A 23,497-nucleotide genomic window follows, 5' to 3' on the forward strand; every position below is an offset into this window, starting at 1 on the left:
TACAGATACTGTCAGACAATTTAAAGTATATATACTCTGCTCTTTTTTCCTTTCAGTTTTCCCCACTGAAAGCTTTATGAGCCTTAGTGCAAATTCTGAGCTAATGAATCCAATTAAGTATTCTGTTATAAAGGTGAGAGAGAAAAACTCATTATGATCCTAATCACCAATTTAATGGTTAAAACGTGTAAAGCAACTGGGATTTAATTAGGCAGTTGTGAATCCTGGACTTCGTGGTCGTAACATTTTCACAGGGAAAACTATTAATTGACAGTAGCAAGGACAGAGCCTTGTAACTCCTTAGAAATTATAATTTCTTATGATATCATTTTTTATGGAGTGAAATTCTTTGCATCTGATGACTTAATCTGTGAAATGTTTTGCCATAACAAACTTAAGTTAGTTTTTAAGGTATGAGACTGCAGAAGACTAATAGGACTATATCCATATCAATATATTTGTGCACACTGAATATGCATCAAATTAGAGGAGATTTGACCATTTTTGGCTCCTTCGAGGTGTGCTAGGGCTTGGCCTTAACAGGCCAAATCTGAGGATGACCCTGTATTGAAGCTTAACTTTCAATTTAAGGTGGCAATTGCCTGTTGCACCACATAAAATTTAGCTAATGTAGAAATTAAGCACATATTTATATCACATCCTGGGTATTTGTTTTATTTTCATCTGACACTCTTATTTAACAGGATCTAGAAACCTGTTGCTGTGGGAAACTTGAAAAAAGTATTACCATTGAGGCACAATTAATAAACGTGATGTAGTCTTTTCAGAGATAGCACAATGGCTTGAATAAACCACAGTACCCTGGCTTGTCATTTTCAGCAGAAAATATGCTCTTGGCTACTTTCTCCTCCAAAGACCTAAAATATCATTTAAACAATGTGTTATTCATTCATTTATTATATTTTTGAAGAACTAAAAATACTTGTATCTGAAATTCACAATCAATTTGTCATACAATTATTGACCAGTCTCAGACTGTAGCTATTACCATTACTTCTTCAATTGCTTTAAACAAAATTTCCACTCAAAGGGCCATAAAACCAATTCACAGGCAGCCATGTTAGAACATTAATGTAACTATATATGCATGTTTTCCTTTGAATGCATCTGTCCTAGGACAGGAGTAAGCACCCTGTGACTGTCCAGATGCTGTTGAACAGCAACCCCTGACATTTCTCATTGGCTGGGTCTTCTGGATGTTGCTAGCAGCTGTTATATAAGAATACCTGGAGAGCCACAGGTTGCCTGCCTACAATGGGAACCTTGCCTGAGTCTACACATTCCCCTCTATGTGTAGACTTCACACGTTATAGAGCATCTTCTCTTTGTATACAAAAGGTTTGAAATTCTACCCTTTGCATCTCCAGGAAGGACTTGAAAAAAAAAAATTGCCAAAAATGCTGGTGAGCCACTGCTGGTCAAGGTCAATAATATTGGCTGGATGGCTCAGTATCAACTTGTTATGTTCCTGTGCAACAGTTTATGTACTGTACAGAATGCATGGTACTTCCATTTAGTTGGTCATTATCTGAAGCAGAATGTTGCATAATACATTGAATGGATTGTTCAGATATCCATTTACATGCTTTGCACACAGAAGATCCCAGGTACCCATCTTGCCCTTTCCAATTAAAAGACCATGTGATAGGAAATACTTGGTGCCTGAAGCCTGAATAAGTAATATTGCCTAGAAGTTGTCAGAAGTGAACAACTTTTTTTCCTATTAAGACCTGCAGAGACAACCTCCTAGGCAGCTTCAAGGAATTGGTGACACAAGAGCCACTGTGAACTCCCCCATCCCCCAGTCCCTTTTTACTCCTGATACCCTCTTCTCTCTCCCAAGTGGCAGTATGCAGGAATCGACTGAAAGCTGTCGTCATAATCTGAACTGATCTCTTGCACAGGGGTTTGAAATTAGGTCTAGTGCTGCACATGATCATTAAGGCCACAGGTCATCTAGACCTGACTTAAATGGTCTGACCCGGTAGCGGACAAAGTTCACAGTTCCATACTGGAACTCAAGGAAATGTAAATGCCCACCAATAAATAGCAATGGGAGATCTGAAATGATTTCTTCATGAGTAAACAAAAACTGGGTTGGGGTTATTGTGTGTCTAGGTAAGAGTGATCTATCACTTCTCTTGCTACTCTGAGCTCACAGACTGCTTTCCTTTTAGGTCATCAACGATTACTTCTTTATGTCCATCTGCCTCCTTGCAGCTTCCCACCATGGCCAATATCTTTTTGAGTCGCCGATCCAGTGCTTCCAAATGAGGCTCCAATAAGACTGGAGAGAGGGGATCTGAGGCTAATGACTCACGCATGATGTCACTCAAGCGATAGGCCTCGGTAGCAAGCAGTTGCAGCCGCAAGAAGGTTGACTTTTTAATACTGAAAACAGGAACAACAAGAAAAACAATATATAGGAAGAGAGAAAATAGCACATTTAGTATTTCTATTAGTACAGTTTAATTCTAATAAAATAAATGCATATGGACTTGAAATACCAGTTTGAATCAAGACAGTAATGAGAAGACTTAGAACTCTCAGGGTGAGAAATGCTCATAACTATTATAGATTCCAGTAATATAATTTCTGCACTGATTGCTAAGCTTGAAAATAATAATAATATGCTACAGGGATTTTGGAAAAATCCATTCATTATTATGACTCAACTGAATCAACCTTAATTTGCCGCTGTTTACAAAAGGCTCCCTGGTTGAGATTACAAGCAAATGCATCTTCCTGTAGATTTGGAGTGAGAGTAGTTTGATAGGCCTTTTTCTACCAAGAGCATGTGCATTTCAACAGATTTCTGCCAGAAACATGTTTACATGCTCCTTTGCATGCTGACTTGCCCTATGTCCAAATGTGTCAACTGGGACCTGCCATTGGTCCCAGATAATTCATACTTCAGATAATTGGAAAGAGAGATGGTTCATGGAACTATAGAACTGGGTGAGAGTCAAAAACTTGACCATCAAATTAACATACACAATAGTCACATTAAACCACCTTCCCCAACTTGGAGCTCTTCAGATATATTAGCCTTCAGCTTTTACAAGAGGATTTGAAGTTCAGCAGGGAGGCTTCAGAAAGGATGCAAAAAAGACAGACAAATGTCATATTCTCCATACCACTGAGTATTCCAACCTCAAGTGATATTCTTCTTAACCCTACATTTTGAGATTAGTTAGATTTGGTGCTTTCTCATGTTGGATGAGAATTACGGAAGTTATAGCCCAACATCTCTTGAGGGCGTTCTCTGAGAAAGGCTGAATTAGGCCACCAGGCCCATAGTATGATAGTTGTTGGGTAAATGCAATTAATGGCATGCCTTTTGTTATGTAAACAGTCAAGTCATTTGAGCAGTCTCAGCATCATTGGACTAATGGTGAGAAACAGTTCAACAGAAATCACCATGTAGGTCCCATCATGCAATCTCATACTCTCATGAACAAACAAAACAATGGAGGATTTGGATCTATGATGACATCCTCATACTAAAACCACAGCACTCTTGAGAGGGCACTCTGACAATCTCATTTATGAGCAAGGTCAGTTTTTCATTGCAGAAATCTGGACCTTTCTTAAACCATCCTAAATAATATTTCCCCAGCAAGGACAAACTTTGAGAGGTAAAAATTTTTCCTTACATGCAGCACTGCTGAAGAGGAGTCAGAATAGACATTTCATCATGAGAATGTCTCCCAAACCTGAGAAGAAGAATAAAAATAACAAATTAGGGCATAATTTGGGGGAGGAGTGATGTTATCCATTACAAGCTAGGACTAATTTCACTATTCTTCAGGAAGAGAATGTGGCATAAAACAGTACTCCATCCCCTAATTTTGTCCCCACAACAACCCTGTGAGGTATGGTGGACTGAAAGAGCGAATAATCCCTTTACTTGAGAACTTGGATCTGGGTCTCCCAGCCTAGTCCAACAGGCTAAACACTACATGACATCGGCTCATCTTAAGGGGTTTATTGTACACAAGTCTGAATGCTGCTGCTGAAATAGAACGTGAAAATTAGGCACAGCTGGATAATGTAGTTCTCTTACTCTGTTACAAAGAAAGAAGGAATTATCAAAGCAAACATCCCAGGAGGAAAAGCCTCCAAAGGGAAAACATTACAGTTGACAGGAATTCTTCTAATCTTACTGCTCCTAGTGTTACATTTTTATATAATGTTGCTCTATTGTTAAATTTGAAATAACACTGTAGTCTTAAAGTGAATTGTAATTCTCCTTATCATATGTAAGTAGTGCCAGTACAATAGATAAGTACTTTCTGGCATTCAGGTAATAGTTGCCAAGTGCTGAGACTTCAGAGACAAGCTCACTGGATTCTAGCACATGACCACATTGCAACTTTCTCTTCCTTGTTTGAAATCCTTACTTTGTAAATTCCTGCTTTCAAAGTCTATCCCATAAAAGGAGGTTATTCTGAATTAGTGCAGTGCAGGATAGAGCAGTTTTCTTCAATCTGGGACTTTCCAAATGAGTTGGAGCTATAACTCCCAGATTTTCTGGCCAGTTGCAGCCCCCAATATTTCTGAAGAATGTACTGGGACAACCTTGGGAAGGTTGGGCTGATGTTAGCCCTGTCTTCAAAGATACAGATCCTCGTAGGTCAGAGTTCAAATGCTTTCCAAAATCTCTTACCCACCCTCAGGAAAATACAGCACTTTCTTACCCTCTGCCATTGTCCAGGTGAAGAAAAAAAGTGTTGTTACCAAACTTTTCAAATGTCTCATAGTGGTGCCGGTCCATATTTCCTGCAGATAAAGAGAAAAGCGGTGGAAGAAAATGTGTCACCAAAATTTGCCCATGCGGGAGCTGTAAGGCCGAAAGTATACATTTGTTCTTCTGAAAAATATGGATGCCAACTATCACTCAATTCTGTTCTGACATGAGCCTTTTTACACATAGAATTGTCTTGAGGGTGACCCTGTTCTCAGGGTATGTTGACCATTAGAATGTGCAATATTGGGATTCAAACACGCATTGCTTTTCTGTCACTGTCAAAAATGTATTTTCCTGAGTCCACATAGCTACCATGTTAGCACAGGGACAGGTATGACTTCTTCAAGAAGCCACCAGCAGGTACAACTAGGGTGCCTACACCAGATCTGAAGCACCTTTGACTGTTTCAGATCTGAATACCATACACCTTTAATGGCCACCATTCCTGAAATAATGATGGAAATAGGACAATTCTCAAGACCAGGAAGAATTGAGTCTCTGACTATAGATCTTCTACTACCTCTAGAATTTTGATTTTTGATGTGTGAACTATACAACTCCCAAATATAGATCAATTGTAGGCCTGCTGAGTACAAATGTACCATATTCTTTAAACCAGAAAACCAGCATATGTTCCCCAGTAACTCTATAGTATGAATATTTTGCTTAATAACCTCCCTGCTCCTTCTCATTTGCATGGCAAGTTTCAGGCAATCAGGACTTTTCAAGACCTCTCAGGTTTGCGGAATCTCAGGTGTCAACTGTACTAGAGGAAAAGAGCTGAAGTTCAGAGGTTACAGATTCTATAGCTTTTAAACTATACAACAGAGCTAAACTTGTAAAATTTTGTTTAAAAACCACATATACACCTGTATTACTGTCTCAATGAGTATGTCCATATTATTGAACTGGTGGTACCTGATTGGACTCAATCTAAAGTAATATCTGCATGGTAAAAGAAGGCAGATAGTAGAATGAAAACCCATAAGAAGAATGGTACAGGAAGGAATAAGACAAGAGCAGACCTTAAAACTAAATGCTACGTCCAATTATATTTGTTCACAGCTAGTAAGTATGTTTAGAATTGGAGTCCCAAATATAATTTTGTGCCTAACTTGGACATAGCCAGCAAATAAATGCTTAGACAAGATGCTGCCTGTCACTACACAACATTGCAAATTCATTACTAAGGTAGTATTGCACAGCTTCTGTAAGCTTAAGGGCACCGTAGGCTTTGAGCAGATGCTAAGATCCACACCCCAAAATTGGGCATGATCAATGTTTAGTTTAATTTTATCTTTTCACACTGTAGTAACCATAAGCTATGATAGCAAAGCACAATGCCTGTACTCACATAATATACAAAGTAACCACATGATGAGGGGGTCCACGTATCCCATTAAGGCATAATGTGCTTGCTTAAAAAAAAAGGAAGGGAGTGATACAACATGTTAAAATCATGGATGGGAAATTCTGCTTATTCTGCAGGATATAAAGAACATGGATTTTCAAAGCCAGAGGTCATGTGATATGTAACCTGATTTATAGGGTGGGAGGGTAAATGTGTGTGTGTACTCAAATAAGCTTTCTTTTCCAATCCTCTAACTGAGGAACATCTACAAGGCAGATTATTAGTATTTGAACAGGTTCTGTGATCATGGGTCTCCACTAAGAACCCCGGGACTGTGTTTTTCAAAAGTCCTGAGAATCCTCTCCCAGATTACCTTCCCTCTTAGCATACCCTCCACAAATATTAGCACTTAAATCTCATGATCCTCCACCCACTGGCCACTTGGGAATTAGAGGTGGCATTGAAGTCAAACACAGGCAGGCAGCACCAGGCTGGGAAGACAGGTCACCCCTGAATTCAACAGCCATCATTAGGTCAGCACAATACTTTTTGGTTAGTATCTGGCTCACTATAGAAAGCAAGGGACCCAAACTGAAGGAAGTATCTGATGCCATCCTCATTTTTGGGCAAATGCATGCAAATACAAATTTCTGCACGCAAAATGAAGCGGATATGAGAGGCTTTCTAATGATGCTAAGCAATAATTTGGTCTGCAACTTTATTACATAATGTTTGAATAATTTCAACTAACTGGGTATTCTGTTAAATTTGTACATGTTTTCTGAAGCCAAAACCATGCTTGGTAATCATGGGTTGCTTACAACAAACAGCCTTGATAAGATAGGCATTTATTCTGGTATGAGTACATGTAAGAGAGAAAGAGGAAAGTTCCTTTTAAGATACTGTGTGTGTGCTTCTGCTGCCCATTAACTGGATAGATTAATCTGACTGGTCAGTTAAACACTGTAATAACTTGGTAATTGTAATAGGTTTGGTATCAAACAGGTACACTTTTTGGGACAAAAATTGGGAATGGATGGGATGGCCAATCCTCTAAATGCTTATACTGTATGTGTTTACTGTTAGAATGTGGGATATAGAATATGAAAAACATGCAGTGCTTCCACTAGAGGGTATAGTGAGACATGCTTGCTATTTTAAACCATAAAATATCCTATTCTATGTGCAGCAGTAATTTGAATTAGGGAGCTTTTAGCTGGCCATACTTTATCTGAGTTTTCTTATGTGTATCCTGAAAACAATCAAGAAAAGATTAAAGTTTTGTCCCTGTGTAAGTCTTAAAGGTGAAACTTTGTCTGCATGTTAACTAGAAGCTGGAGAAAAGAGCAGAAATAAGTTACACACATGCAATATAACATGGACAGTTTGTGAAGCCTGCAGAGCCACTGGCAGTCAGTTTGGCAGAATTGGGCTAAATGGAACAACCGTAGGCATTGGTCAGTGGTGAATGATAACACCTTCAATGAACTTTCTGACGTTATTCAGTGTCCAGAAATTTACTTAAGATCCAGGCCTGTAAATTGCTTATTGTGACAAGTTTTAACAGGCAAAAATCTGGTTCTTCTGAAGTGGGATAATCAACTGAGAAAAAGGGTATCCCCTTATGGAATAGTAAGGCAACACTGAAAAACAGGCCAGAACAAGAGACTCTGAGAAATATTACAGAAGGAGCTATTGTTTTCTTGTGAATTTATTGCCAGTGAAAGCCTATTCTGGAGAAGCTGGTGGGCAGCCAGTTCTACACAGACAGAGATCCTTTGTTTTGCAAGATGTAATGTGTCTTACAGTTAAGAAACTCTAGCACCACAGTCTCTCTCCTGCAAGCTGAGCTGAAAGATCTGCAGTGGAAATGCCAGACAAACTGCATCAGAGGCACAGTCTGGAGCCTTCTGCCTCTGCATTTTGCCACCACTGATCCAGATCCCTTGTCCCCAATATAAATATATCAACATACTCACCCATGAGAAAATCGAGCAGATGCATGTCAATGAGACTCAGAAGTCGGGCGGTGTTGTTGTATGGTGGTGTCTTTCGAACCTGAGCACAGTAATTTTCATTCAGCTCCCACCTGGAAAGAGTCAGTCATCATGGGATATTATCTGCTAAACGTTTGGCCTAACTCCTCTGTTCCAAAAGGCCTCAAAAATACATTGCTTTGGACAGACTTTTAATGGTTGATCATTTACAATAGTTCATTTTTAATATTCTATCTCTATCTATCTACAGTATCTATCTCTCCCTCTATAAGAATTTTAAACCACCACTGTTGTGCATTTTCTGGCAGCAAATAAGAATCATCACCAACAGAAGCATAAAATATCCATGGTTTGATTTCAAAAATAGTAAGTTATTCTTCATTTTAATTTTATTTTGTCTTTTTATTTTAAACTGCTGAGGTGTATTGGTAAATGGTAGTACATGAAGTCTTATAGCAACAATAAATAAATCTCATATTGGAAAAAACAAGCAGCTTTGGTTGAACTCCCTCCTCAGGTCACTTCACTCATTTTGTCATTTTGCAAATGGACGTTGCATGGTTACAGAGAGTTTTTTGAGCTTGCTGGTATGATGCTGCAGTTACCTAAGCAGCACTGGGCCAAAATATTTTGCTGTGTGAGCCAAGCTGCAAATGACTCTTCCCTCCTATTCTATTCATCCAGATGCATACTAAGTGAAGACACTCAAATCAGAAAAAGCTCTGAAGCATTGGTTCCTCTTTCTGCCAGCCAGTAAAATTACCATGATAATAAGCTGCACAACAAAATTCTGCTGCCTTTTCAAAGCAATGAAAATGTGCTGGCACTTCTCATTGCTATAGGTGGACCTTGATCCTGAGACCTTCAGGAAAGCATCAGAAATGGAGAAAGTGGCATGCTTGCCTTGAGATACAATGTATTTTTGTGACATCAGCATTTCACTCAGGGTGTGAAGCAGCACGTCTCAACCTCTTAAAATAAAATTAACCTTCATTTCCAGGAGATAGTGCCAGACAGGTGACAGACCAGTCTATATTCATACTGTGGTGAATGGGGGAATATGTCTTTCTGCTGATATCCATGCTTTCTCATGGTTATATGTTTAAATTTTTGTTTTATTTTAGGTTTCTGAACCTTTTTGATACTGTATCTGAAGCTCAAGATATAAATATATAGAAAAGATATAAAAACCTCCTACTTCCACTAGCTACCTGAGTCCCATTTTTTATCTTTTAAAGCAGAATCACTTCCCCAAGTCTCTAGTGGTCAAGGAGCCACTGAATATTCTCCGGGTTTAGTGTTGTTTGTCATCTTACCTGACTTTTCTTGGGCCCATGTGAACGTAAAAGCAAGGGGAATTAAAAAAAAAAAGTAAAATGGATGCAAAACAATAAGGGGAGGTGAGGGATGAATGCTCATGATTTGTACAGATCCCCTAAAGTTTAGACTGAGTGACTCACTTTTTCCTTTCTTTGACTGTCCTATTTCTCCAACGATCTCATTTGTCTCCACTCTATCTATAATATTCTTTTTGCCTTTTAAACCTTCTTCTTAGCTGTCCTGGCTTTTCTTTTCTCCTTTCACATACTCACTCGGCTTTCTTGGTCTTGGAATAGGAACGCCGCCAGGGACTCCTCCAAGAGTGACGATCAGCTAGCATCTTGTCAGGCAACAAGGCTGCCATGGATCCCTCAAGCTTGTCAGGTTTACCGCACAAAGCATGTTCAGTTGAGCAATAGTAGGAGCATTCACCAAAGAAACAGATGTTGCCAGCTGGTTGATCCAGGCAAAATGGAGGGAAGCAAGAGTTAGGAACTGCAACACAGAGACACTTTCTAGGATAGATAGTGCCACCACCTGTCTTACAGATTCGGAGAGAGAAGGGAATAGTTTACATTCCTGTCATAGTCAATCTGTCTCAGCTTTCTCTAACCTGTTGCTTTTGCCACAGTGCAGTGGCGAACTGGCTAGGAATTGTAGGAGTCCCAATACATCTACATCTAGAGGGCAGTTGATTGGGAAAAATTCATTTACACAGTTACCCCCATAAATTCAAAGACACAGCAATTCAATGGTTCCAAAGTCAGGGTGGGTTTTTTTTTTTGTCAAGAATGAGGTGGGGAAGGCCGATAGTCACCTGGGGAAATGAAAAATGTTTTAAGCAGTTTCTTATCTGTTGTAATATCACGAATTTCCTTGCTTATGTTCACCAAACGTCCAGAAATGGGGGGAATTCTTCGAAAGTCCAGGATCCTACACAGAAAAGCCAAATGCAGCAGGAAAAGAAGCCTGAATAGAGAACAGAATAGTCTACACACTGTTAACTTCATGGGGCCTACAATCATACAATATCAATTAACTGCCCTTTCAGCTTTTTCTAATAGTTGTATTAGCCATCACATTATGATGTGGACCTCAAGCCTTGACCTTGGAACTTCTGAGGTTGCCTCATAACTTAGCAAACTACTATGGGCTGGGTGCATTGAAGGGTATCTTATATCACCTTCCGCCAGGGCTTTTATGGAATTCTTGGCAAAGGGTTAGGGTTGATGGATCGCCTCTTAACTTGGGGAGCTTGGATTGTAACAGCAATGCTCTGAATGAATTAGAAGACACCTTAATTTCTCACAATGCTCCCATTACTTAAAAGGGGCTTCCCAGCTGCTCAGAGGTATCCAGGATAAAGGTCTGGTGAACCCTGCTGGAAACTGAACTGTTACTACCCAAGGATAATTTGTACTGATGTCTAATCTGAACCCAGTGATGGACAAATGTTGAAGCTCATATAAGCATGAAATGCATAGCTGGGTAAGCAATACCTTCTATTTGTCACAACCAGAACCTTGGAGGCCCCAAGCAGAACTAGATTTTCAGAAGGGCCACCAATAACTTTGTCATGGTCTCAACACAGTAGATCAAACGTTGAAAACCTGTGGCCTTCCAGAAGTTCTAGGGTTCCTGCTTCCAATAAACATGGTAATACTGTAATCAGGGATATTAGGATTTATAGCCCCACAAAATCTAAAAGGCTATAGATTATCGAACCCTGTGCTAGAGCCTGTTGTATGCCTGGATCTCAGATCAGCCAAAATCACTATTTTGATTGATTGATTATATACCATCAAGTCATTTTCGACTCTTAGCGACCACATAGATAGATTTTCTTCATGATGATCTGTCCTAAACTGGTCTTTCAGGTCTTCTAACATTGCACTCATCACCACTGAGTCTATGACCTTGCTGCTGGTCATACTCTTCTTTTCTTTCCTTCCACCTTTACCAACATTAGAGCCTTCTCCAGAGAGCTAGGTTTTCATATAATATATCCAAAGTAAGATAGTTTGATCCTGGTCATTTGTGCCTTGAGTGAGAACTATAGGTTGATTTGTTCAATGATCCATTGGTTTGGGTTGTTGTTGTTTTTGGCTGTCCATGGTATTCTCAAGAATCTTCTCAAACACCAAGGTTCAAAAGCGTCAGGCTGGTCATCTTGTCGTTGTTGTTTTGATGTATATCTCACCTTCCTTTCTGCTCCCATTCAGGGCAGGAAGCTGCCTTGTACTCAGCTTATTATCCCATCTAGCTCAGCCTTGCCTACTCTAGTAACAACTGCTCAAAAGATCCTAAGCAGAATTCTTTCCCTGCTCTATTGGGTGAGATCTGCAACAGAAGATGCCAGAACCTGAGTTTTGTCTTCAGGCAAAGTGTATGTTCTAGGATTAAACTATGGTAATTCCTTACTAGCTACCTCCTAAAAATAAAGTATGGGCATATTTCGAGGAAGAGAGCTAGACTGAACTCACCTGTCCAGGTGAAAAGCTGCTATTTCTGCATTGTGTCGCTCAAAGTCTGAAAAGTAAAAGAAGTCTGCTGAAGTCTCCTGGTCTCGGGTTTGCCTAGGAAGGTAGAGAGAAGAGTGGAATGGGATTATCAGAAACAGGTTTTCCTAAATCGTACTTCATCCAGCTCTCAGAATTCCCCAGCAACCTGGCATTACTGAGATTTCTGGGAAGAAGTCATCATTCAACAGATACTCATATTTAGGGAAATTGTCAGGAAAATAAGTTTCTATTCTAGTGGCTGAAGTCAAGCCCACCTCTCCTTTGCATCTGGGAGATCAGTTTGCACATGAGATAAGAATGTGCAAAGTTCTTATACCAAGTCAGATTGTGCATCCATCATCTCAGTGTTTTATACCAGTAGTAGCATTTGTGGCTTCAAGTGGTGATATTTTGTCAGCCTATCTGGAGATGCTGGACACATTTTGCATGGTGTGTGCTCTGCAAAGCTACAGTCTTTCAGTTGATCCTGTTCAAACAAACTAGCATTCAGCTGATATTCGATGTTACCACTGTAAAGTATTTTTCTCAATCCAGTTCTTTCCAGATATAGTTAGGTTACAATGTCCATTATTTCCAAATGGGAAGTCTTGGGATCGTGGACTCCAGGTTGAAGACCAAGAGCTTCAATTCAAACCTTTCACCATCAGAGGTCGCACATCTCCATCAAAACCAAACTGCATTGATGAGGGCTGCAGTAGCTATAACTATGCTAGGGTGGCAATAATGATAACTATTTTTATTATAGTGCCATATGTAACCTTCTTGTGAACTGTGGTATAAAATTTCAGAGCAATTTTCAGGAAATTTCTATTAAATATTCAGTGCAATGAGTCTGAACACTCATGAATATGGCACCAAGTTGGGGGAAGCAGCCATATTGATAGGGAACAGAACTGCAAGATTGCCATAGTTTTGTTAGGATTAGGGGAATCCAGAATGCTTTAAAAAGTCATGTATGTTCTGTTCCTGAAGCTCTGAAAATTTTTGGGTACTTCTAATTAAAGTATGACACTGTCTGCTAGTATTTTGAGTTATTTTCCCAGATGTTCCCAATACAGTGAGAAGCAAGACTGCCAATTTTTGAAAGAGCAATTAAATTATGCCTTTAACTGTAATCTGGTTAGATGTTGATGATTTATTATACTACTCCTATATAATTCTATTATCTCCATGCCATGGCACTGTTTTGCAGATGAAACCCCATGAGAAGTACAGAGCAAGTCAACCCATATCTGTTCCAATGCCAGCCTTATACAATATGCTATATGGGATATAGGAACAGGCTGCCCCAGCAAAGAGGATGCATGTATCACTTTTCCATACTAGCCTCCATTCCCTTTTGCCAAGAAACCAATATGGATATGACCTTGTAGTCAGCAGCAGCTGTACCTGACTTTATCTTTGATGTTTACAGTTAAGTTGCTTCTGATATAGTTACTGCATAGGTGTCAGTAGAAACACAGCCAATACTATAAACTTTTTTTTTACTTGGGATACAGATGCCAATACCAGGATTACCTTATCAGCTTGCTATACAAAGATGCTCTAGCTACCAATTAACTTACAAAGTGCAGGTTTCTCTAGTGTAATCCATCAAGGATTGTTGCAATGCATGAACAGATGCTTAGGGCCAGAATATTAGTAAAGAGCACCCTCCCATATTGGACTGAAATTCCCAAATTTTCAGCTAGCATAGCCTTTGGAGTTACACTCTCAGTATATCCAAATGGCCCATTTTCAAGGAGATCACAATTAATGTATCAAGATCTCTTACTTCATAGGTTTGAAGAGGGCTTGGCCATGACTGGGGAAGGTCATGATAAGCTTCAGTTGAGTTCCTCCAGGCTTCTGAACTGAAATGACATTAACAACCATTAGAGCTCATGACGAGATTCAAACAGCTAATTTTTTTTATTTAAAAAAAGAGAGAAAGATGGCTGTTTTTGTTCACTGATAATCTTGGCAAACTCTTGACATGGGGGATGGCAATTCATGAGCTTATCTGGGTCCCAAATCTCACTTTTGGCAACCAGATCCCCCGGAGACAAATTGCCAAACATCAAGAGTGCATTTTCCCATTGATTTCCAGCAGGGAAAAAAAAAAGATAAGATGTCAGGTTGGTTTAACATATCTATGTAAAACATTTAGTAAAATAAACAGGGAAATCTAATCAGTCCAAGATGTCACTACCTTGCACCTTAATCCCTTGGATTTCAGACAAAATATATTAACAAAAAGTATGGCTGTTGGCTACAAAAAGTTTGTCTGTCCCTATCCTGGTTGGTTAGCACTAAACAGGTTCTATCAAGAAGAAGCACTTCTAACAATCCTCATTCTGGATGGTTTAACTGGGTAGGTGCTGAAGTAAGGAGGAGAAAAACTAGAAAAGAAAAAGGCAGACAGACAGAACAGGATGAGAAAAAACAAACCATGAGTGTATGGAGCATCTGAAGTGGTTTGTAGTACCTGAGCTGACAATTTTCTGTTTGGCCAAATCCTTCATCAAGTCATGGCGGGAGGGGTCATGGCGGGCATACAGTTCATAGCGATTGATTCCAGCATAAAAACTGAGCCAAGCAGGGTGAGCATTGTGGTTCTGAAGACCTTCTGCATTGCTGCTACTGATTCTGCAGATCCAATGCCCCCAACACACAAAATCAAGTACTTGATATAGTTATTATTACATCCTATATATTAATACTGAATTTACACACTTAATTTTCAAGCAAAGCAAAGTTACAAGATAAGGATATCAACATATTAAGGGTATCCTGGATTCTCTAGAAGTAACAAAAGAATCTTTAGAGGAATGGATTTTAACAGGACAGCCTGCTACTAAAAGTAACCCTGTGAGGCTTAACATGCCACAATACTGAGATTTTTGAGTCATGGAACAGAATGCAGTAAGTATTCTGGAGAAGAGCATGTCTAACACTGGAGCATTGCCCACTGCAACATTTTGTTGCAGGACCCATTTGGTTCCTGTATTTTCAAAATTCAGAAGAGGATAATGTTTAGAATAGATGAAAATTAACCACAGAACTTTATTAAAGGCTACCAATAGAATTTGCCTTACTTTCATGTCCTGTTTATGGGTTCTATAAGCATCTGGTTGGTCGCTGTTTAACCAGTTTGGGTCTAATCCAGCAGGGCTTTTACATTCTGGATAGCCGAACTAGTATTATGTATGCATAAGAGGGAGACATGATCAGACTTGAGAAGAACTCCAATACTGCAGAACAGTGTTTCTCAAGCTTGGCAACTTTAAGATGTGTGGACTTCAACTCCCAGAATTCCCCAGCCAGCATGGGAATTCTGGGAGTTGAAGTCCACACATCTTAATATTGCCAAGTTTGAGAAACACTGCTGCAGGAGTACTACTACTAGTACTACTACTACTACTACTGATAAGGGGATGGAATTCCAGATTGTCCACCGAGAACTAGGAATGCTTAGGGGGGATAGCATGCTGTTGGATGAAGCATGGATGGCAATGGGTAGTACTTAATGGATGAGGGCTACAAAGGATGGGATAATGATGCAACATGTGCAAAATCATATCACACAAGCGTGGAGTTTTGGGGTGCTTTTCTGGAAGGGAGTTTCTTTTTTTCTTTTTTCTTTTAATTCTTTTTTTGTACTACAGTTTGTACTTCCTGCATCAAATGGCACTGCTGTTTTTAGCAATGATGTCATGGAAATTCACCCATGTAGGTTGCAAAAAAAAGGGGGGGGCTCAGCAGATCCTGCTATAAACAAATGTAGTAATAAGCAGCATCATAGTTCTCCATTAGAAATAATAGAGGAAAGAACTGGAAAGATGAGGAGTGCAAAGATGTTGGTTCATTCTCAATACAAAGATAGAGAGGCATTTGGAAGTCTGCATAATATTCAGTGGTAAATTTCAATAATCGGATCACACTTTCCTGTGGAAAATACTTCCCTCTAAATCCTGTGACCTGGCACTGCATGCTTTCAGTACTGACTTTTCATATTGTTCTTTGACATTATTATACAGGTCTTAGGAAGTACTCATGGTATAGAACCATTTCAACTAGGATTACAATTCTTCCCATAACAAGTGGCCATACATTTCTGATGTAAACACTGTCTTAATCTCATAGTGCACTACATTTAAAAGTTTACTTTTACACTACTCATTTAGTGACTACCTCGTTAGGAACCGTTTGCAAATATGACAGCAATAAACAGTAATAATTCATTTTTCCAACCAATGCACACATTTCTGACCAAATTTCCTGCACTTAGCAACAAAAGCCCTCAGTGTGAAACTGATTAAACTCTCATCAGTTTCAGGCAGCAGCACCAACTAATTAAGGTCACAGAGCTGAGCTTATTAACTTGCCTTAGCTCATTTTAGCGAAGTGCTGAGCTATGGAGAATAGCAGCTCAGGAAGAGATAGCTTGTTTAAGCAATCTCTCCACCCTGCGAGTGGGCAAAACAAGGGGAGAAAAGTGGGTCAGGCACAGGACACTGTATGAGAGAAATTTTTCTGAATGAGATAGCAGCAACCAGTAATCTTCACAGCATATTTTTCTCTTTCTCTCAGTCACTTGTTCACTTAATGACCATTTCGCATTACGACAAAGTCACTTGAACGGATTGCGGTCACTAACAAGGAGAGGGTGACACTAAATAACAGGCCATAGGAGGTAGAGGCAGAATAAAATGATACAGCACAATCTTCATCTGGCTTCTTATCCACACAACCTACTGAGAATCAAACTCTTCCAAAATGGGGAAAGGAAAAATTAAGCACTTAATAATAGAATCTGGGCAGGAATAGACACAAGCTCATCCTAAAAGAAAACATATGCCAAACTGAGTGAGCCATCCAGAAGAAAGAGAGGGTCTCTCACCGTTCATCACTCCCACGATTTTTTATGAAGAGGTTCATCTTTGGTTTGGTCCCAAATAGTTTGTCTTTCCTTGCAACTTTTGGGATTGGGATCTTATACAGAGGATGATCAAAAAGAGCAGTCAGTTTGGATTCACTTGTCTGGGTGGGTTTTTCTTTGGTTTCCTGCTGCTTGATGTTGGCATCTTGGAGAGGGATGTTGCTGATGCCATCCGCATGTGCCATGCCTTCTGCTCCTTTTTCCAGGGAGCTGTTACTGCTACTGAAATCCTGAAGATTCCTCAGATTCAGCTTGTTCGGAGCTGCTAACGTGGAACTGGGTGATAAAAGGCTCAAGGCACCTGTTGCTTTAGATGTACACCTGCAGGAGTTATGACCATCAGAGGGCATAAAATCCATCACGATGTGTATCAAGACAATCAAAAGGAGGAGAAAGTAAAGGGTGGCTTTGAATTTCCTCTGGAGCAGAAACGACAGGTGGCGTACCATCTTCGTGGAGTCTTAGTTACAGCAAGACACAATGGAAAGTCAAAGGTCCACATGTAAATAGGAAAAAGTCTCTCTTTTTCTTTATTTCCACTTGCAAGGATACAGCAGTAAGAATAGTACTTCCAGAATGGGAATCCAAGGGGAAATGCAAAAGTTCAACTTTTTCAGGCAAAATAAACAATTATAACCTCTCTGTTTATGCTATAATCATCCTTACTTATTCAAAAAAAAAAGTAAAGCTATTTGTGCTACAAAAATTTTCTTCATTCAGTAGTCCTCAGCAAGAAAAAAAGGGGGAAAGAGGTTGTCTATGAATTTTAACTATGTTGATAAGGGAAGAGCAGGTGATGTCAAGGTTGATGCGAAGGGACCAAACTCCAAATCAATAGCAGCAGGTTGGCCAATCCACAAGTCTCTTCGAATCATAGTCTCGCATAACAACAGTTGTTAAAACTGTGCAATTGCAACATGATAGCTTGCACTGGAACATTCTGGCTGAAATACCTAGGGCTAATTTTAAAAAAAATAAAAAATAGATGAAGCATTGGCAGTCAAATGGATGACGTACAGGTAACAGTGTAGGCACGTGAGGTCATTTCATAAATGTTCATTATGGCAACGTGTCACTTTGTCCCCAGAATGTAGAATTAAAACATTTTTTTCAATGTCACGGGACCAATAGTTACCCTACTAGTTTATCCCTGCCTGTGCAGCTGTATAAGCACAGGAAAGGCAAATTTGCTAGGCATTGTTGACTAAACTAGACTCTACAGACCAGTGTTCTATACAATATGGTACATTCTTTATGTTCTTTATAGATGTCATTCATATGATAGTTTTTTTGTATGAGGCCTGTAAATGTGAGTCCTTAATCCCTTCCAATTTTATACATGAGTTACGTAGAAAAACATTGATTTAATTAACCTTTCAGGGGACGGTTATCTTCTTAATTCAGAACATCCATTAAATCTAAATCTATTTAAGTTGCATGAATTTATACCACATGCATAATTACAATTGTCATTATTGCAAATGGCATCATTTGCAATGACATCTTTTTTAATGACCATATCCTAAAGTTTAATGGACATTAAATGGAGGTGAAGTTTGAATTAAACCTGTGTTCATTAAACCAAGGTTTTACTGTATAACTTTTAAAAATCTGTTACTTCAGATATACTCTATGAAAACTTTATTGTGTACATTAGCTCTTGAGTTTCATAATGATGCCATCAGACCAGGACTATGGAGAGGAGATCCAGGCCCTCTCTCAGCAGGATGAGCAGGAATGCCCTGCAAACATGGAAGGGCTTTTGAAATAACATGTTATAATTCAAAGACCATACAGTACACTGACTGGCTTTAATTTTATCTAAAGATTAAGGCAGCTTCAATAGGCTTTTTTCATTCTGTTTATGCAGCAATCTTGTAGGACATGGTGACTCCATTCACACATCCCTCTGAGCTGCAAACCATGCTTCATAATCCTGGGCTCACAGAATATAGGGCTGTCCCCACAGCCGGTTTTAGGTTCTGAGTAGACATTGGTCTAGGGTGCCAAGCTTAGGAGTGCCAATGCTGCCCCTCCTTCTGAATCACTCTAAAAATGCAAATCTTTGCATCAGTGGGAATTGGCACCATCAGTCAATGGCCTAGGGCAGCCATATACCTTTGAAATGGCATTGGCTGTCCCTATCTTTATGTGAAATAAAGCAGCTGCTTTGAACAAAATGGGATAGACATCAAGTTGGATCAAGACCTCACGCTTTATGGCCTGGAGACCTGTTTCATCATGCTTAAGGCAAGTGGCTTTACAGAACAGCTTGCCACCTGCTAGTCACTATATAGGTATTGCTTTGGTCTTCACATGATGCATTGTTAGGTAGATGCAGCAGGCTGTAGTGGCAACACTCAGGTCACCTCAGAATGGGCTTCTCAAAGAATTTTCCTCAGAGTGACATCTATAGGATGGATATTTGCTTATCAGCTGAGTAGTAGCACCACAGTCACCAGGAAAGACTGTCACACAGAAGGGAGTGTATTCCATGGGAAGGAGCAGATTCTCCTCTTGGCTCAAGTGGCACTTGTCCTCCATTTGCTTCAGGCCTTTTTGGATCACTCATCGTACAATACACTAAGTGACAAACACCTACATCACATTATGGCTTAGGGCAATTCGTGATCTCCTTACCAACTCAGGTCACCTCCTGAGCTTCTGAACTAAGTGGCAGTGTCCTAACAGTCAGGAACCACGCTGAGACGAGGAATAGGTCTCTAGTGTTTTATTACTGCTATGTTAGACAGAAAATCCTAACAAACTGAAGAAGAGTGGGAAAACCCAGACAGATAAACCCCAAAAGTCAAGGCGGGTCTGTTCTGTGTCTCTTTGAATGGCTGCTCAACTCCTCACTACTACGCATGCGTTTTTCCCCCTGGATAGGGGCCCCCTCCTGCTCACCATCAGTGCTCATGACAGGCAGCATAGAACTTTTAATGCTTATGTCAGGCATTCATGCTAAGACTCTACAGGAGATGAGCATCCAACATGCGAAGAAATATATTATCTGGAAATACGCAACCACTTTCTCAAATGCAGGCCACTCACGTCATACAGGTGAGCATTCACAATGCCACATCTGCTTCCTTTGTCACACACAAACACCACAAGCTGCTGAGAGAATGATGAGCTGTCTGCTCACTCATGTCCCGTGGTGCGGCTGTTGCCTAGTAACTGTCTCCAGCTAACATTTTCAGTCGCCCCAGATTCTGACAACACTATATTTCATATCAAGGCCAGGGTAAAACAAGTAAGTTCTGTTTCTCCCTGAAGCCTTTCCTGGAGAAATTAGACCTTTTTCTGCATTTGTACATACAGCTTGTCAGGAATAGAGCTTTCTGCTCAGAGAAATGGGAATTGGTGACTGGTAAAGATGAGGCAGGGCCTTTGCAAGGAACATTTAAGGGCTGTTCATCTAATTCATATCAAATGAGAGTCCCACAAGGTTCAGGAAAACTTTACACATTAGCTGGAATCATATTTCACACTAAGGCAGCTGTGGAGAACATTGTTATGGCTGCAGGCTACCATTATTTTTTTTTTAAAGTCAAGGGCTGTGTTGGGCAGAGCAATGACATAAAGAGGGAAGAACCATCTCACACATGTGGGGGCAGGGTTATCTCTTTTTCCCTAGATTTACAAAGTGGACCTTTTTGTTCATTTTTTCTGAATTCTTTTTAAACCAGAATGGTTGGTTCACATATCATACTAAACCAAAACGAAACAAATATTATACTTTAGTGCAATGTGAGAATGAAGCATTACATTTTAAATCAATGGAATGAATTACAATCAAGATAATATGTTCTTTTTACCTATATAAGAGCTCCCAGACTGCCTGGATATGACATCCATAGGTCCCATATTCAAGAGGATGCATTTGATTAAACAATGGGAAAGTGTTCTGCCCACATTATTTCAAATGCACACCTTATTTCGCATAGTTCAGGACTTATATGTAGTACTGAAAGCAGATTTTTGGCTGAACCCTGGTTCAACATAGACACCAAAGAAGACAAGCCATTCATCTCACATGCAGCTGCTGCACCAGGCTCAGTTAATTGCTCAGAACTGAGGCTGGCTGTAGCAATCTCATAGAAAGGCCAAATATTCAGCATGTATGGGATATGTGCCAAAGCATATGCACTTATGAACCAATTAGGACTTGCTTGTGGCCTTCTTGCACAATCATGTTCAAAATGTCATCATCTCTTGCAACTCCAGAGTAAATGTCATGCATTGTGCAGTTTACCCTATGTGTGAATATTCAGGGAATTATTTCTAGGTGAAAATGTACAGAAAACAGTGTTTCCTGCTTTTTGATGGTACTGTAGAGAGCTTTTTCCATTGCTACCATTGGGTCCATAGATAACATAATCCAGCCTTCAGCACCAAACATAGCATTCGAATATTCTCCTTGCTGTGAAAGCAAGGCTGAATAGTGGTTTTCTTAAAGTGGCATCTGGAGTCTTGAGTTCTAGCCACCAGCAGACATGTGCTTTGCTCTCTCTAGATTTTGTCCTCCAGTTGTTCAAAACAGCAAACTGGAGGGAGAGAAAGCACTGCAGTAGAATAAAATTTACCACAGCCATCTGCAGTTAAGAAACAAAGATATCAGTATTCTGAAACGGCTAAAAAGAAAACACCAATTATATCAGATGAAGATTTAATAGAATGAAGCATGCCAAAAGGTAACAACCCATGACAATTGCCAAGACAATGAGGATTATCAACAGCAGCGGCGACAGTTAGCATTCCTCTGAGTGGGTTTTGATGGAAGAAGATGGGGACTGGCTAATCCAGGCTGTCCTTGCCTGCTTTGTACAGGTCATTGCTATACCTCACATGATGGCTGGTTACAGATAAGAGACAGGTAAAGCAGCCAAGGGGTAGGTTGCTAAGATAAGCACCTATCTAGGCAGTATAATTTCTGTGGGTCAGCCTGACCATGAGATGGGTCATTATGACCAATCTACAAAAGAGCACATGTTCCTACATATGTGCAAAAGGTATTAATTTTGAATTTATTTTTGTAAAGTTCCTAAGTAGGTATAGAAATAGCTAACGAAGTCAAAAGTAGATTCAGTGTTCAGAAAGGAAGGATTTCCAAGGCCTTACCTTATAATCACACAGCATTGCTGCATTCCATCCCCACCCCCACCCCACCATTTCAATATGTAATCTATTAAAAGGGTAAGCAGGCCTGGTAGCATTGAGAAACAAAGAATGATATGTGGAATATTGATTGGATTCCTCTGAAGAGGATAAGTCACTGAAATGTCACTGAGGTGAATGGGATATTTCCACTGGTAGCTGTGAACAAATTGGCCCTTAAAGGATGCTTTGAGACATGTGTTCTCATGGTGATGGGACATTGGGCATTATATCCAAAACACTCTAGTATGAATATTCAAAAACAGTGTTGCTATCCCCTTTGAAGCAGTGGCTTTACATACATATATTTTTCCAGAGAGAGATCAAGTCAACTGTTCAAAAGAAAAACTGATTGATTCCTTTATAAGTTGTTTTGAACACAATAACAGTGGCCTTTTCAGTAACAGCAGAACTCACTTCTTAGAGAGAAGCACCCTAACACCCATCTTTTACCAAATTGTAGATGGATGCGGTGGCGCTGCGGGTTAAACCGCTGAGCTGCTGAGCTTGCTGATCGGAAGGTCGGCGGTTCGAATCTGCATGACGGGGTGAGCTCCCGTTGCTAGTCCCAGCTCCTGCCAACCTAGCAGTTCGAAAACATGCCAATGTGAGTAGATTAATAGGTACTGCTTCGGTAGGCAGGTAACGGCGTTCTGTGACTGTCATGCTGGCCATATGACCACGGAAGTGTCTACGGACAAACGCTGGCTCTTCGGCCTTGAAACGGAGATGAGCACTGCCCCCTAGAGTGGGACACGACTGGACTTAATGTCAAGGGAAACCTTTACCTTTACCTAGATGGATGTTAACAATCAGACTGTTTCACAGGAATTTTGTATAATGCTCACTAGTTTTAAATGAGATTTGGTGGCTTTGCTTTTGTTTTTCACTGTTGTATTATATAATTTTTTGCACAGTACATTTCTTTATTAACAATATCCATATAGTAATATATAAAATCAGAGTCATAGCAGACCTTAAGCAATTATGCTGCAAATATATTAAAAAAATTTAAGTATCACATTTTGAAACAAAAGGCAGCAATGTGACACCTGGACTTCCACTGATATTTCCATTTCTTTTATTACAGTTGTTATTTAAGATATATTACTGTATTGTAAGACTTCGTTTCTTCTGTGGAGGAAATGTTGGGTAGATTTTAAATCTGGGAGCATAATTTTACCTGGGCCAAGGGCCATATTATCCTTTGAGCTGGGGGCTGTTCTCCCCAAAGTATCGGATGGAATTAGAACAAAAATGAAATTTGAATTAATTTCAGTTATATTTAACTACAATGAATTCTAGTTAATACTATTACTTATTAGACATGTGTTTAATCATTTTCTCCTTCTGTTACATTAAGTTTACCATTTGGTCACAGGTTTTAGAAGTACCTAGGGGCTGCATATGGTCCCATCTAATTCAAGAAAATAATGAACCCAGCATTTTGAGTTA

The 23,497-nt window shown here is 39.7% G+C and overlaps 1 protein-coding gene across 1 annotated transcript; it reads right to left on the bottom strand.

Moving 5' to 3' along the window:
• Positions 1–471: 471 nt before the first annotated feature.
• On the bottom strand, positions 472–17,587 carry LOC134500754 (extracellular serine/threonine protein kinase FAM20C-like). The gene is made up of 10 exons (XM_063308135.1): positions 16,844–17,587; positions 14,429–14,589; positions 13,736–13,814; positions 11,923–12,015; positions 10,257–10,372; positions 9,712–9,892; positions 8,102–8,211; positions 4,722–4,803; positions 3,678–3,737; positions 472–2,412 (listed from the first exon to the last, which is right to left on the bottom strand). The coding sequence occupies exons 1-10, from the start codon at positions 17,329–17,331 to the stop codon at positions 2,166–2,168; spliced, it is 1,617 nt and encodes a 538-aa protein (XP_063164205.1). The 5' UTR covers positions 17,332–17,587; the 3' UTR covers positions 472–2,165.
• Positions 17,588–23,497: the final 5,910 nt, after the last annotated feature.

Source organism: Candoia aspera, chromosome 7 (genome assembly GCF_035149785.1).
Source record: "Candoia aspera isolate rCanAsp1 chromosome 7, rCanAsp1.hap2, whole genome shotgun sequence".
Classification (NCBI taxonomy): Eukaryota; Metazoa; Chordata; class Lepidosauria; order Squamata; family Boidae; genus Candoia; species Candoia aspera.

What these genes read in the sequence shown, in the direction of transcription:
- LOC134500754 (XM_063308135.1), bottom strand. Translation starts at nt 17,331, where the DNA reads ATGGTACGCCACCTGTCGTTTCTGCTCCAGAGGAAATTCAAAGCCACC. An exon ending in AATCGTGGGAGTGATGAACG is followed by an intron (nt 14,590 to 16,843) that starts GTGAGAGACCCT and finishes TTGGATCTGCAG; the next exon opens with AATCAGTAGCAGCAATGCAG. An exon ending in CCTCTTCAGCAGTGCTGCAT is followed by an intron (nt 2,413 to 3,677) that starts GTAAGGAAAAAT and finishes TCCTGTTTTCAG; the next exon opens with TATTAAAAAGTCAACCTTCT.